General features: G+C 43.7%; 1 protein-coding gene across 2 annotated transcripts in view; it reads right to left on the reverse strand.

Moving 5' to 3' along the window:
* Positions 1–16,698, reverse strand: part of NSF (N-ethylmaleimide-sensitive factor) — a 49,392-nt gene that overhangs the window by 1,620 nt on the left and 31,074 nt on the right. For both annotated transcript variants that reach the window (XM_010021391.1, XM_010021392.1), the window contains exons 12-18: positions 14,434–14,529; positions 13,800–13,956; positions 13,125–13,258; positions 11,909–11,975; positions 11,681–11,760; positions 3,414–3,548; positions 2,154–2,267 (exon numbers count right to left, since the gene is read on the reverse strand). In XM_010021391.1, coding sequence (XP_010019693.1) covers positions 2,154–2,267; positions 3,414–3,548; positions 11,681–11,760; positions 11,909–11,975; positions 13,125–13,258; positions 13,800–13,956; positions 14,434–14,529 — 783 coding nt within the window. The remainder of the gene's footprint in view (positions 1–2,153; positions 2,268–3,413; positions 3,549–11,680; positions 11,761–11,908; positions 11,976–13,124; positions 13,259–13,799; positions 13,957–14,433; positions 14,530–16,698) is intronic.

Here is a 16,698-nt window from a genome sequence, read left to right on the forward strand (position 1 = left end):
ACAGTATCTTGTCCAGAAGACTAAAGCAGGAAGCTGAAAGGCCATAAAAATGCAAACTTGATCAAATAGCTCATTAAAAAAATCCAGACACAAACCCAGAAGGTTGATCTGCTCTGGAAGGATCCATAGAGTGCAAAGAGGAAGCAGATTCAGGACTCTTGAACAGTCCCCCTTGTGCTCTGTGAAGGCAGAAATGCTGCTGCAAACTGGATGAAAGGTTTTCTAGAAGAACAGTGCAAAGACTGACTCTGTGACACAGCTCAGACAAGTTCCTTTCCAGGCATTGCAGTATCCCCCAGGCATGCCTGGGAGCCCTTAGGGAAACAGGCAACTGAAGAGCCTTCATTCACCTTCAGAGAAGAAACAAGGTGCACATTTTTGCCATTCACCACAGGATCTGATCAGCTGAATTTTGAGAAAAAATAAGGGATTTTAGATTCAAATCTCTTTCTAAAAAGCTGTGGTCCAGCTCAGTGAAAAAAAGGAACTAGTCTCGCACTTCTCATGTGGTGAAATTCTGATTTCCTGTAAAAACTAGCCACACTTGGTAACATTGTGGTCTTCCAATGCATTCAGGCATGAGTGTTCTCCTTATTTATAGCAGTTCAGCAGATGGAGTCATGTAAACACCTCACACCTTTTGGAACAGACCTTCTTCATATTTAGCTTCCATATGCCATTACACAATCACCTGAACTAAGTGTAAGAACGTAAGTGGCCTTACTACCAACCCTCCATGTACAGCAGCAAAGGTGGATCAACCATCTCCGTTGGCAGTAGCAGCTCTTCATTTTACACTTGTTCAATGTGTCAGAAAGAGCACAGAGTCACAGGCCTGCCTGTCTTCTCCCAGCCCAAGTGGTCATAGCCTCATCTACGAAGAGTGTTCTGGTTAAAAAAACCCAACAGCACAACACACAAGTTTACCTGTCTGCACAGTTTAGGGCAGCATGAAGACCCCCTGCCTACAGCATCATGGGTGTGCAGCCATGGGGCGATGCTGTGAACAAGGTGAGCATTTCCACCCACCCAGAACTGCCCATGATTTACATAACCTTCACCTTCAGGTTTGAAAAGAACCAATACTTAAGGTCAAAGCAGAAAAAGAGAACGTCCTGTGTCAGAAGAAGGAATTCATTGTCAAGGCTGAGTGAAATGGACTGCAACAGAGCCAGGCAGTCCCTGAAGGCCTGCACCCCATAAATACATTTAATACATGTGAGCAATGACTTACTGACTTGCCTGTAGGTATGGAATTAAAAGCCAAGGAAGAAGAGGAAAAAGTAATCTAGATAAATGACTTTATTCCCTGAGGTGACATCCAGTCAGAGCATATCCTTAGTGCTGTGCAAGTTTTAACAGAATTGTGAATAGTGAACAGAGGGATACATGACTTATATGCTGCTAAACTACATGCCTCTTAGCTTATGCTCAGCCTCTCCTAGGAAGATCTAAGGACAGTTCACTCAGCTGCACTAAATCCATTTGATGTGAAAAGAGAGTGTGTGTGAGGGGGGGGGAAGGACTCCGAAGGGCGCTGGGATGTCAGCGTGGAGGATTAGGGCTGCATGTTACACCCTCTCATTTTTAGCATGCATACACTGTCGAGCACAAGCTTGATGGCTGCTTGCAGGCATGGCTGATGGCTGCGGGGGAGGGTTAAGAGCTACATATTTCTCCCCTCTGCAATTATTTTCTTTAAAGTGCTGAAAGTGGAAAATAAAGAGAAGAGCAGCTGAACAGCCTGACAGATTTATCTTCTTCAGGGAAAAAAACATACACCTGCACAGGCACCTTCTTCTTGAAAAGAAAAATAGAAGAATCCTCAGTGATTGCTATCTGCAATCTTAACATGCTGGGTGTAGAGAAGAAATTTCATGAAAGGTGAGTTAATCCAATCCCGCCAGTTGCCAGATGCTCTTCTCTGAAGTGCAGCTCTAAACAGCCTATAGGCACTGTGGGTTTGAAAGAGCTCTCTGTGGACCAAGACCTGGTGATTTCTTTGTTCAGAACATTTCTTCTCACTGTAGCTCTTTTCTCAAACCAATTCAAAGGCTCCCACCACAAAGCTAAAGCAGGAGTCTGCAGAGAAGTGGGAACCTCTGAGACTGCTCCATTTACCCCAGTCCTTCCTGGACCAGAACCATTCTTACTTGTAATGACATTTCTATCAGCATCAGCAGCTTCTTGATACCAATCCAGACAGGCTTTCCTTTGACATTCTGTGCAATAGCGCTGCGTTCCTTGTCTTTGAAGTTACCCAGGAGCTGGGAGGGGGGAATAAAATACAATAAGATAAATAATCAACAAGAGGAAACTGTCAGTAGGAATAATGCCATCTTACCTAACTCGGGAAAAAGAGAATGAGGAGCTAGAAAGCATGTTCTAGCTTGAAAGGATAATTTGTTGCAATATATCTAGACAAGGCAAAACACATTATTTGATAATAGTTCTTAAAATCTCTAATCAAACAGTCTCTTTTATGATGCATTTGAGCTTTTCTCCAGATTAGACTCTAAAAGGAACACAGTGAGTGGCTCAAGCCAAAGTGAGTTTCCAAAACTGCTGCAAGAGCATCTGTGTCTTTCAGGCTCTGGTGCTGTTATCTGAAGGGAGCCTAAAAGGATGCTGGAGAGGGACTCTTCATCAGGGGCTGTAGCAGCAGGACAAGGGGTGATGGATTCAAACTGAAACAGGGGAAGTTTTCACATTGGATATGAAGAAAAAGTTCTTTACAGTGAGGGTGCTGAGGTGCTGGCACAGGGTGCCCAAAGAAGTGGTAAATGCTCCACCCCTGGCAGTGTTCAAGGCCAGGCTGGACAGAGCCTTGGGTGACATGGCCTAGTGTGAGGCATCTCTGCCCATGGCAGGGGGTTGGAACTGGACGATCTTAAGGTCCTTTCCAACCCAAACCACTTTGGGATTCTATGATTCTGTTATCATTGTGACAATTCTGCAAGCTGGCACAGAAGATTTGCCTGCAAGTTGCTTTAACAGCTTTCAAAATTCACTACAATTTCCACTCTGACATAGAATAAGAAGCCATTAAGGGCATAAATTTGTAAAGAACCTACAATCTCTTCAGCACCAAAACCTTTCATCCGGTGTTGTTCCAAATCATGAGAGCTTGGCACTCTCAAGGAACATTAATTTTAAGTGTCCCAGTTATGTTCATTACCCACTTCCATGCCCTTGGAATCTTTCAATCCACTCCACAAACTTCTTCCCTGAACCTACTATTCTCTCATTCTCCCTTAATTTAATGTATGAAAGAGTAATTCAGAGCAACCCTAGAACTGTTAGGTTATGACATAATGTTAAGTGGAACAGTGCTCCCGAACACAGATCTACTGCAAAATTCCTCATTTCCAACACATTTTGAGCTTGTTTGTCATCACTGAACTTTTTCTTACCTCCAAAGCCTCCATCAGCTGCTCCCCTGTTGCAATGTTGGGCACATGAATTGTAGTGCTGAAAGCATTCAGCATTTCCATTTCCTGCAGGACATCTTTGCGACTGGTGGTTCCAATGATGAGAAGCTTGCGACCCTGTCCACACAATGGAGTAAGTGTCAAGAAAGGCAAAACAAGAGAGGAACCAGCTTGGGGAAGTTTCAGCTACCTACACATGAAAAATGGAAAATGGCCATGTAAAAACACCACTTAAAATAGAACTAATAGGATTAAATCTGTCAGTAATTGAAGTCATCTACATCAGCCACACAAGAGTAAGATCAGGTTTCAGAAATCAGAGTAATGCCACAAATGGGGCCCAGAAATTATGGTACACAGAAGCCCACCCATATTCACAGCTTTGCTCCCTTCCCTTTCCTTCTAAATTCATCATTATAAACAGCTGAATGCTCATTACATTTAAAAGCATGAGCAATCCCCCACTCCCAAAAGCTGAATTTCAGCTGATTTCTCAGGTGAAGAGCCTCTCTTTACAAATCCTGTGGGCACAGTGAATTCTCTGCCACTGTGCAGACAGTTGCAATGGTTTTACAGCTCATGCTTGAAAAGCAGAGGTTGCTGGAAGTCTCTAAGAGTTCCCATTGTCAGCAATGAACGGAAAACATCAACTACCAATAAAAATCAACTTTAAGTTCATCTTGCAAATGCTATTTCAGTGGTAGCTGGATGTCACCGTGCAGTGTTCAGACACTGAGCAACGGTGGCTGGTGGCTCCATCAAAGGAGCTGTTGGGAGGATCAGGTGTGATCAGTCCCTTTTCCAATGCATTCCTTTGACAAAGGATGAAAACCTATTTAAACTTAGTAAGGCTTTGATGAAGATGATGCATCTTCACAGCATTTGTTTCTTCTTCCCCAAGTGCCATCGTATTCCTCATCAGCTTGTGTTTGAACAGATCATGCTCCTGCTTTGGGCGATGGACAGTGAGAAATCACCAGAACTGGTAACAGACAAGTGCTCACTTCAGGTTTGTTTTTAGCCTAAGACAGCACAAGGAGGTGATGCCTGGCAGGCTGGAACCAGAACATGCCCCAGGCCACGAGCTTCACCCAAAGGCTGTGTCAGGGCAACACTGTGCTGCCCCTCCTGAGTATTCACCACTGCCTGCACCTCAGGAAGCACCACACTCAGCACCTCAGTCACCTCTCTAGAGGGGGAGATCCTCAGAAACCTAGTAAGCAATTTAATGGGAAAGCAGCCAATTCCCAAACTGATGGCAGAAATGCCGGGTTTAGCACTGCAGTGGGAGAGGGAATGCTTTATTCCTAGACAAAATTCACCTGCTGGCAGGCCACAGCAAGCTGAAAAAGGTCTGAGTGTCTAAAAATGTCTTTAGTAGCCCTGAGAAGGGCACACGCTGTCCACCTAAATACAACTGTTGTGGAGGCTGCTGCTTCCACTGTGTTCTGCATGTCCACTGCATGTTATTTGTTTCCTTTCTGATCATCAGATCATCGTGTAGCAAGGCCAGGAAAATATCTTCTCATTTTACAAGTTTGAGCTAAATCTGAACAATTCAGTAAGATCTTGCAGGTAAAGAGGAAAAAACAATGCACTCGGAGGAAGTGAAGATCCTCACTTCTACAAGGACTTCAGAAAGCCCCCTCGGGTGCTCATTTTCAGCTAAAGCACTTAATGGACCAAGAAACTAAACGATGCTCAGCAACAGAAAAGCTTTTTGCCTGCATAAAGCCAAAATTTCAGTGGTCTTCATCTTTGGAAGGGGTTGGTAAAACAGACTTTAACGCAGGCTTGGACGCCGCGTGAAATGAGCCTCCCAAGAACACTTGACCTATCCCCTGCTCGTGAGCCACAGAAGTCTGGTACAAATATCTCTGCTCTGAAGTTACCACCCAAGGACAAGGTTAAAAGGTGCCTTCAACTTGCCAAAATGAAACTAGGATAACAGCACACGTGAGAGCAGAGCTGATGCATGCCCGAAGTCTTCAGAAGGCAGAGACAGGAATTATCAGCAGATTGAGAAAATTTCATCTTGATTCTGATTTATTTTGCTTTCATGGCTGCTCTCTATTTCCTCAACACATTGTCCTCAGTGGCCTTTTATTCAATTCAATAGTTATACTGATGTACCTGATATTATATATGCTCTAACTCAGTAAAATGCATAAGCCCTGTAAGAATTTCTGCTGCCTTATTCACGCAATTTTAACAAGTCATGTACATGCTGTTAGGCACCTTCAAAGAGTTTTCTCGTTATACAGGTAAGGTGCTAGGGTACAAAGGAAGCCAAAGAGAGGCTCTTGAACAGAACTGACACCTCCAAATCAAGCATCAACCCCCTCCTGCAAGCACAAATCCATGCAATGCTACACCACCAAGCCTGATCTGCTTCACAAGCGATAGCAATTCTTTCAAACTGCTCATCATTCCTGTATGTAACACTCAAAATCCAAACCTGCTTGGGTAAGGGGTTGGGATAATAAGTTTTCCCACGAGCTATGAGCATTTTAGGAGGAAAAAAAACCACTCAAGTGCAGCCAGCAGGGCAGGATGTGTTCCCAAAATACACCTAACAGCATGTGTACGGTGTCTGACCCAGCAGCTGAGACGTCAGTCAAGGGAAGGACAACCTGCAGCTTTGAAGGATGCCACCTGAGCAACTTTCACATGGATGAAGTCCATGCCTGACTGTAATAAAAATACAGTCTAGTTCGGGATTTCATCCGAGACTGAAAGGTCTCAGCAGGAAAGGATGTAAGCACAGAAAGGGAACGGGTGAGGCGAGCTTTACCTCCTGCGACTTCAGGTGTCCACGTATGAGCTCATGCCCTGCATTTCCTCCTTTGCTAATGGAGCCCAGATGACACAAACCTCCTCCCAGAAGAGCTGCCTACACCCCAGACTCATCCAGCAAACTATTTTCTAAACAACTAGTTCAGTTGTAGAAAACCAAACCGCTGACAGCCACATTTAGTCAGATGAATCCCAAACTCGCTGTAGATCAGGCCAGCGGACAATTACTACACACACAAAAATGACTCTCGATGACTTATTGCCATTTAGGAAAGCCACTGGAATTGGTCATTGTGGCTAGTTCTGTGAAAACACCAGCTCAATGCTAAACCTCACCCAAAATGCCAACACTCACACATTTTTAGAGGGGGAAAAGAGTAAAACGAAAGTCATTATTCTAAAGGATGAAGCCCCAGTCATTTCAAATACCATTTCCAATCCAGCAGAGTTGGAGAAATCAGAGGAAAGCACTTGGGATGCTCAGAAATATGAAATTACTTCCCAAAATAGATTCCTGGTCAATTGCTGGGAGGGAAACAGAGGTGTCTATAAAATCACAATGGCCTAGAGGAGATAAGGGGAAAAGCTGTTTCTCAAAAGAAAAGCTGGAGAGCACTACATGATAGTATCAGTATCAGTTTTAAATGAACAAAAGGGTGTTTGCTTTCAGCAGGCAGCTCAGCTGAACTCAAGCAAGCACCACACTAAGACTGGCAAAAACTTAACAAGGCTCAAGAGCAATAGGCCAAGTTAATAGAGGTCAGATCCATCAGCAGCTCTTAGATCTCTCTGTTAGGATCCATGGTCAGGACCCTGAAGGGTTGAAACCTCCTAAGAACAGATGGCTACGCTGCAAAACACTGCTTCAAATCTTTTCACAGCTCCCTCTAAAACGGTCTGATTCTTTCCCTGCAGGGCAGGGGGTTGCAACTAGATGATCTTAAGGTCCTTTCCAACCCTGACTATTCTCTAATTCTTCAAAAGAAGCTATGTGCTTAAGCTTGCTACCTTTAAACTCAACCCACTGCAAAACCAGTTCCCTTAAAACAAGCATCATCTCTGCTGTATCAAGTACTAAAAGAAAACGAACTGTCAGGAGTCCCTTGTACTTCTCCAAGTTTCAGGCAACTTGCTCAGCAAACAAGTGGAAAACCTCCAGAGCCAGAAATGTTTTGCCCCAGGGATTACCACAAAAGCATGAAAAGCCATCAAGCCCAACTGGAAGAGCTGCCCTCATCCAACTCCTCTGCAGTGACACCCACCACAGGACACCACTGGATTTATTCTTCCTACTGGGAAATGTACTGCCCATGTCCCTCATTTTCAGAAATACTCATGGTTTTGATCCTTAATTTCCACAGCAGCCCTTGCAAAGGCAACTTGCCACATGTTCAGCCCATGGGAGAGCAGGGTTCAAGCTGAACTTCCAAAAACTGGGCATAACAAGAGAGTAAGCACCAAGCAAGGAAGAACTTGGCTTTTCAACAGCTTAAGATCATTTGGTGGCAGATTCATTACCAAGGGCATTCTAGACCCAGTTCTTCCATCAACAAGGATGAGATACAGGCACAACACTGAATCTGGACTCATCCTGCCCATTTTTAGGCAATAAAAGTGCCTCAGTTGGAGCCCAAGATCCCTCTGTGCTGATGGGAGGATACCCAATAGAGAGGTGTGTGTGTTGCCCCAGTGCCTTCTAGAAGTGGGATAACCCCAGACTTCATCTGTCTACTGCAGGGATTTCACCTGAATAAAGGATATCATCATGCAGAGAGCATCGGGACCCAAAGATCAAATGAGAAGTAGTTTTTAACAGCCACATTTTCAAGCATTATGAGATTGATTTGTCTACCCCATTATTCACTTCCTAACGGGCACCATTGACTACACAAGACAAACTAGAACATAGAAGAATCACATGGACTCTGCTACAAGCAAATGGAGTCTCATCATGTCAGGGGAGTCTCAAAGGTCAGCAAATCCAGCCAGCCCTAGGCAAGGGGAGTTGAAGGGAACTCGAGCTATGTTATAACCAAGTACTGGTGGATACTGAAGTGCCTCTGGTGGTCAGCCACGAGCTCTTCACTCAACTTTGGACCCTTTTTATATACCTGGTTTTGGGGAATCAACAGTTCCTCGCCTATAATGGGAGAAAACACAATTCCCCAGGTTTACAAGGACAAAGGTAACCTCACTGTTGGCTGGAGTTCCAATTCACACCAAGTGCCATGGAATCAGGAATGCATCTGGGATTATATCGAACAAGGAGATTATTCCCCCTTTTCTCCCTGTCCAGTGTCCTGGAGAGGAAAGGGGTTGGGGGCCTCTGGGAGCAGTGGAAGGGCATCCACAAGAGTGGTGGAGAGCATCTCACTAAGCCAGCCATTTCCTAACACTGCACAGATTGTACGTCCAGCTTAGCGCGGGGATGCTGCAATGGTCTCTCACCCTTTGAGCCAATTGTTAGCTTTTCACAGGAACCAGCAGGGAAGCACATGTGAAACCTCTGTGGGGCTGGTGAGTCTCTCCATGCCTTGTGTGACTCTGCATGTAGATGAAGCAGCTCCGGCTTTCGGAGCTGCTGCTGCTTAGTTCTCAGAGAAGTCCTTTTCTCCCGCTTGGCTCCCTGCTGCGACAGCCCTTTTCAGTCTTTCTATCCAACCCCCCCCCCACCCCTCCCCAGTCTCTTCTCCTGCACAACACAGGGAAACTTGATTGAAATAAAGACCCAAGAGAACATGGTTCATTTTCTTCTCTTCAGTCCATTTTAGAAAAGATTTTTAATTGGTTTAAAAAAAAAAAAAAGCTAAATAAAATGCCATGTTTTTCAGTCGTCTTGAACTGGTAGAAATAGATACCACTATTTAAGCATTGCTGAGTGGAACCAGCAGCAATTTAAAGCAAACTCAGTTTCTAGTTTCTTTCAAGTCTAACGTGTTTACTCTCAAAACTTCTGCAAAGTACAAAAGGAGGCAGGAAGCCCAGAAAACGAGAAGCTTGAAGGATTTGTCCTTCCCACACCATGTTAAAATAACACAGCCTCAATAGGAAGAGGGGAGTCTGGGAGGCAGCTTTCATAAACCATGTCAACAGAGACATACACCTCAATGCATAATTAATAAGTTTTCATCCCAGAAATGCTCCTCTTGCACACATAGCCTACAGTAATTGTAGGAAGCTGCTTGCACATTAAGTATACTCCCTGCAAGTGATGTGACAACACCGTGTGAATACATAATCTGGGCCACAGAGATGGGAGCAGCAGAGCTGTGCTGCTGAAATGAGCTTCCCACTCATGCCTTGCCTGCAGTTCCAACTGCTTCAATGTTCCTGGTTGGAAGCTTTTCAAATCAGCTCTGTATTTCGTGGCACAATAAAGAGCCTATCTGATGGCAGTAACAGATATTGTCACCCCAGCATCTTGTCGATGATTTCTCTCAGCACAGGGACATACCTGGCATGTCCCAAGACACTCCATTTTAACAAGGAATGAACCTAAACCCATGATCCTAATCCCATTGACATTCATTCCGGTTTGACCTCATGAAGCAGGTTAGTACCACTGATGCTACTCATGAACATTTAAAGCATGTATCTGCATCTCAAATTACAACAACCCCCCTGAAACCAGCCATTAGTTCCAAATAAATTGCTCCCCAAGGGAACTAGTCGTCTCAGAGGGAAATTGGAAGGGTGTGGATTAACTGGTGTTATCATCTCCCTTGTGGATTTCTCACTTGAGCTGAAAAACCCCAAGAGTCTCCAAGCCCAAATTCAATCCTTTTCACAGTAAACACAGCAGAAAAGGCCTCTTCCTGCATGACACTACCTCTTACACACTGTTTTGCTTTTTTTACATGATAAAAATCCCCACATGCTATGACTATCACAGGGAACTCACAAGAAAAACACACTAGGAAGAACCGTATCATCAGAATGGCCAAAGTAGGTCACAGCCCAAAGGGTCCGTCTAACCCAATGTCCTGATTTCCACAGTAGCCAAAAGTGGATGCTTGGAAAACAAGAAAAAACCCACACACATCATCAATCAAATGGTGACACTTCCTCAGAAAACACTCTCTTTACCCTCCAACAATTTATGGCTTAAGTCACCATAATATTGGCTGTCAACCCAAAGTCTTCCAGCCTCAAGGGCATTTCAAACATTGCAAAGTACAAATCTCCAGTAACATGCATAAACTTGGCAAATATCTGAGAGCTTCAAGCCCTGCATCCTGCTTTGTGGGAGGCTGAGATGCCAACGAAAGTGCATCTGAGCAGCAAAATACATTCAGAGGATGCAGTGATAAACTGCACAATATTTTGAGCTCCTTCGATAACTGAACCAAACCACGTTCTATTTTCCCCTATTGATTTATGGGAACAAACATTTCCTGCTCCTGTGGAAATACCCAGCAATGGGTCAATGATTACATGAGATTATGATGACCCAAACTGCTTGTCCTGTTACAGCTTCTGTCCCAATGTATGTGATAACAGCATCCAAGTGTTACATTAGTGACTTTACATGGCCTAGAAAGCTCAGTGGGGAAAAATCTTTGTTCTCCCAGGTTGACAGTCACAAGAGGAACTTCAGGGCCTGTGGCATTACAGTTTAGTTCAAAGTTCTGTATTGCAAATGTCTTTTCACCTCTCTAATGAAAACAATACTCATGCATATATCACTGTTTCCAGGATCTTAAAAACTTGAGTCCATCCAGGCTGTGCTTCTCTGCCTTTCCCGACGCCGACTTTCAAGGTTTTCCTGTTGGTATGTTATTTATTCATGCAGATACTTTCACACACACAGTGGAATTCCAGTGAATGACAGGAAAAATGGCAAACAAGAAAAGAGAAGGGTCCCTGCCTGCCTCATTCAGTGCAAGCTTCAGAAACATTATCACTTGTGATGTTCTTAAATCTCGTCAAGCCAGAAAGTGCAAACAGACAGGATCAGCACGAGATGGAAGATCTTAAGCTTTCCTTACCCACTGTAATTAACACCTGATCATTTCAAGTTAAGAACAAATTAAAACCCTGACATCCACAATCATACATTACTTAGAAATTGATTTCTAAATAAGGAGGGAGCACATGGTTGAGCCAGGGATTGATTTGGACTAAGCAGTTCCTTAGTTAATCAGCAAGCAGACAGCTTGCATGTTTAAGTTTTACATGGTGAAGGTTAAACTTGTTTCCTTAGTCAGAATTTCTGGGGCTAACTGCAGAAGATTCAGCCCTAAGTAATTAGGTAATTGAAGTTGAATCCTTTGAGGTTATCCTAGAAATGTCTCGCTGAATGAGCAGCAGCAGGCTAGGATTAACTTGACTGAATCAAGAGACAATAGCACTAATACCACTGGCAGCACAGCAGCTATCAGCAAGACACAAAGCCCTCCACTGTCAAAATTGTTACAGGAATAGGGCATCTCACCCCTCAATTACTTTCTTACCTGAGGGGGGGGCTTCTTTAGCAGTACAAGAAGGGCTTGCAACACCAGATTAGAGAACCGTGGTCCAATTGGGACATAATCTGAAAGGAAACATGCATTTTAATGCTCACTAAGCAGAGGCACATTTAAGCCATGTCAATGTGTGAGCCAGTTCAATGCTCTCAGAGGAAACGGTTCCAGATCATTCCCAGTTTGCAGTATGTCAGTATTTCTGTTGTTCTAACTCACCTAGAAGTCTCTCAATGTCATCCACAACAACGCAGCTGAGCTGGGACTTGTATGCATCATCAAAGATCTAAAAACCAGCAAAAAGACCCATTGTTACATCTGAGCACCAAAACTACAATAGTCATGATAGGAGCTGATGTAGAGGAATAAACAGAGAATGGAAAAGCCACGTACCAAGAGACTAGACTCTGCTTTCATCTAATAGAACACTGCCATGTCAACCAATTCAGAGCTCAGTGTTGCTTGCTTACCCCATACACAAAAAAGCCAGCTGCCCTGTGTTTCATTTCCTCTGTTTTATGAAGCTGCAGCAATACTGATAATATAAAACTACACAAATCCCTCACAACTGCAATGTAATTATGAAGATTTCAACCTAGGCTGGATGTTGGTTACTTTTCCTAACAGCCTACTGCAGGGAGAACAGACCTGCTCAGGTATGGATTGAGCTCCACAAGACCCTTTAGAGCAGCAAACCAGTGTCCTGCAAAGCTTTGGATTTAAACACTAAGTAGCACTAAGGACACACAGTGGTGCTGCAGGCCTGCCTCCAGCATTCGCTGATTCAAGTGACATCCAAAAAGCTCCTTTTTGAATCTCAATTACAAACTGGACTTCCAGCTATGAGCATGCTGCTTCTCTAGAAACTATCCAATCCTGCAACAAACTGACCTTAGAGCAACGTTTCACTTACATGCTTCATTCAGTATCATTCAGCTAGAAAAGTGCTGGCTTGCTTCAGCAAATGAAATCTCCTTCCTTCCACCTGGCTACTTGAAATGATTCAAGCTGTGCAACTTGTTTGCATTCCCCCAGCTCCCCAGGTTGTTAAAGCTCTTGTTTAACTAAACACTGTCACCTCCAAACTGCTCCTAGTCTCATTCAGTCAGAATCTGTTCTTTCCCAGTGCAACCCTAAGCCTTTCCTGCCTTCATCTCTGCAGGAAGAGCTCCAGCTCACCACAGATCAGATTATGTATATAACTGTCAGTCATAGTCATGTATCAGACCCAATTTGGACAGAACCCTGAAGTCCTCTGAGCCACTTAAGAGTCAGTACCACAAAAACACTCATTCGACTTCACAAATAAACATGCACAGGAATTTAGGACCTGCAGAGGGTACAACACACAATCACTAGGATAATTCCCTTTTCTATCCGCCAGAGAACATAGAATTGGACTGTAATCAAGCAAAAGAGTAGGGCACATGAGTACCTTCTTCATAGCTTGGCACTTGGCAGTTTCAGAAAATCCAATCATCTTATCAGGAGAACAGATCTTGATAAAGGGAAAGCTGGATTCTTCTGCTATTTTTGCTGCTAACGCAGTCTTCCCACTGTGGGGGGGACCTGAAACACAGGACAAGCATCATGAAAAAACAAGGGAGGAAACAGCTCTGCTAAGGCTCAGCATGGACCTCTTCAGTGTGTTTGGACTCTCATTCAGTGGTACCTGCATTCCAAAATGGCCTTTTCTTCTGCTTGCAGAAGGAACACACTAACTCCTAGTGCAGTCCAGTCCTCCAGATGAAGGAAATGGATGCAACTGTTTGAGAACATGCAGACTGATTTGTCATGAAACTGACACAAAAGAGGATGTTACACATTTTGTAGGACTGGCACCAAAACAACCATGTGTTTGTATTTTGGAGACACTTCTTGAAATGTATGTACGCCCCTTCTAAATATGATTTCTGGAGGTACTGTGGCAAAGAGCATGTCAACAGCACGAATGCCAGGCAAATACTGACAAAGATAGTTTGTTACTTGCCAGTTTGGTAGGTCCAGTTGCAGGATATAACAGACAACCACTTGGGCAACTGATAGGAACAGTTTACAGAATTCACTTGAGGGTTTTGGGGTTGTTCTGGGTTTCTGTCCTTAAATTTACCTTCCAGAAGAACGCTGACCAAAGGCGTGCGGTCACTGTTCTTAGTCTGTTGAACAAGCAGCTCCCCATCATCCAATACCCTTGTTACTGGATCACCCCACTTAATAATACCATTCATGATGTAGCTTGCATAGTCTTCCTGGTTGGTTCCAAATGCCTGTATTAAGAGAAGGAACATTTATTTTACTGAGCAATTTTGCATCACATCACAAAAACAAGAAACAATTACACACCACCAAAGTGACCAGAACCAAGACTCCAGAAGATGCTTAGGTGAGACAGTCAGACTGGAAGACCCACTGGTGACACACAACATTCCAGTTCACAGGACTGAACACTGGTGGACACCATGCACATGTAGAAACATATTTTCATGCATTCCCAAAACAAATTCTAATCAGTACAAGTTGTCAGTGGGTTCTGAATCCACACCATTTAAAGGCAATTCTCAAAACTGAGGCTTAAACGTTCTACTACAGACCACAGAGGCTTCCTACTTTCATTCTGACAACACAGGACACAGTATGTCAGCCCATGGTGCAACATTGTCTGTCTGATCCCAGAAGGAAGTTGTCACCTCACATCATTAACTGTACTGGGTGACTATTAGAGGAGTTACTCACTGCCTACTTACTGGTTTGATGTCATTCTCCAAGGATGCAAAGAAGTCTCCTCTTGTCACACGCAAGCTCTCTGCCTTCTCCATATCCACCTCCACTTTGTTGCTGGCCTAATAGAGGCAATAAAAGACACTGAAGTACAGCAGTACCACACACAAACCCTAATCAACTTCCACCCATGGATCCAACCCTGTAGTTGGTCTATGTCAGTAAGAAAAATGCTTCTTAAGAAGACATTTGTTGGGCATATGCTGAACACCAGTGGAGCCATCATCATCTTCACAGAGCCACATCCATATTCCAGCCTCACCAAGTCATTAAGTAGCAGCTGTTCCACTTCACTGGGTGGGAAGCTGAAGCGAAGAGTATGGACATAACCCTGCAGAGTAGGGAAGTAACGGCTGCTCTAGAAAATATTCTTCATTATGCTTCCTGGGTGCTGGATTGGAAGGAGATGAAGCCTCCTCCACTGTGTGACACAGTTTGGTTTAACCCAACTCTCAATCTACCCACCCCATCTTTGGCAACTAAGCCAAAAATAAGAATTCTTCACACGCATCTATTTCAGGAGGTTTTCGCTCTCTATTCAAGCCATGTACTTTCCTCTCCACACAAGAAAGTTTTTAAGAGGACTGGTAAATATTAGATTTCTTTCTGCTTTGTCTTTATTTGCTTCAGTTCAATCAAAGAAATGAATCTTCCCAAGGCAGTGCTATCAGCACCACTTGGAATAAATAGGCTGCAGTTAACTCAGCTCACACTGCACTCCTTTCTAAATGAAAAGCATCACCTCTTTCCCCTTCTGCCATTCCCAAACCATCCAGCAACATTTAAAAGCTAAAGACTGGAAGCAAAAACACAGAGCAGAGCCAGCACTACCACGACCTTCTCTTGTCCATCATTTCTCAACCCCAACTAGAGGTATCACCAGGAGGTGACCCAAAGCTGCTCACACAGCAGCTAGAAGAAGTTTTTAATTCTTGAGAACAACTTGAGGGCTGCCTTTAAAGCTGAAAACTTTATTCTGATGTCTGCAGCCTTTAAAGCCAGTTGGGGATGTGTTACTGGTACCACAGCAAATGTTCCACCATAACTAATTGCTCCAGATTCCAAAACAAGTATAATTTCCATCGTAAGTTACCTGAGCCTTACAACACCACCTGCTTCTACCTGAGGGTGCAATGGTCCTACATGATCTGATAGCTCAGGAAGTAGAAATTGGGGATTTTGAGGGGTTTCTTGGAAGCAGCCTCTATCACTAAGACCAAGGTGATGGATGAGTAAAATAACTTTAACCCTTACAAATGTGTCTCAGAGACATCCTTTAAATGCTCCATCGCTGGCAGTGTTCAAGGCCACGCTGGACAGAAACTTGGACAACATGGTCTAGTGTGAGGCATCCCTGCCCATGGCAGACGGTTGCAACTAGATGATCTTAAAGTCCTTTCCAACCCAAACCAGACTGGCCAGTAACACTGTGCCAAAGAAATAACTGTAACCAGAGGATGGCTGAAATGAGAGTCCCTTCTCCCCAAAGCACCAATACAGGATGCCAAATATCCCAACTGAGTGGATCTCCAGTACAAGTTGATCACTTGTCTATTTTGCAGATGGAAGTGAAGGTACTTGAAACACTATCAATATATTCCTGAAGTTGTTTGTACACTTAAAAACTGAGGGGGGTTGGGAATGGGGGTGTTTGGTGTCTTTCTTTCCTAGCCTTAAATGACTTAGACACACACATACTTTGAGAGATTATCAGAAGAGTTGAAATGATTCAGAAGAATAATACCCCTCAATTTTCAATTTGTGCTCTTGCTTCTCATAGGTGCTTCTGAAAACTAGGTCAAGCCTATGATGGATATTTGAAATTGTGCAGTACTTGTAGGAGAGAATAAAATACTTGAGGGCATCATCTGGCTGAAGACAGCTTCAGAACAAACAATAAGATTATCCAAAAATACTATGTCAAAGTGTTTGGAAAGAAAACCAAAGTGTGGCCACTTCCCACTTGGAATGTACCCACATCAAGATGTCAATCACATGCCAACCTAAAGGAGGGGACTGCTCTTTTACATTTATGCACTGCCATTTCCTCTGCTTCCACTGTCACATTCTGGCACAACAAGGAATATATCAAAACACTAATGGTCCCCAAAGCCACACAAAATTCAAGCACCTGAAAGAACAGCAGCTATAAGCAAAATTCATTCTTTCAGGAAAAGGTGTTGAATGAGAAGGGATGAAAATACTTCCAGAGGTGCCGATTTTTGTTTTGA

The sequence above is a fragment of the Nestor notabilis genome, unplaced genomic scaffold (assembly GCF_000696875.1).
Source record: "Nestor notabilis isolate BGI_N333 unplaced genomic scaffold, ASM69687v1 scaffold9859, whole genome shotgun sequence".
NCBI classification, from domain to species: Eukaryota; Metazoa; Chordata; class Aves; order Psittaciformes; family Psittacidae; genus Nestor; species Nestor notabilis.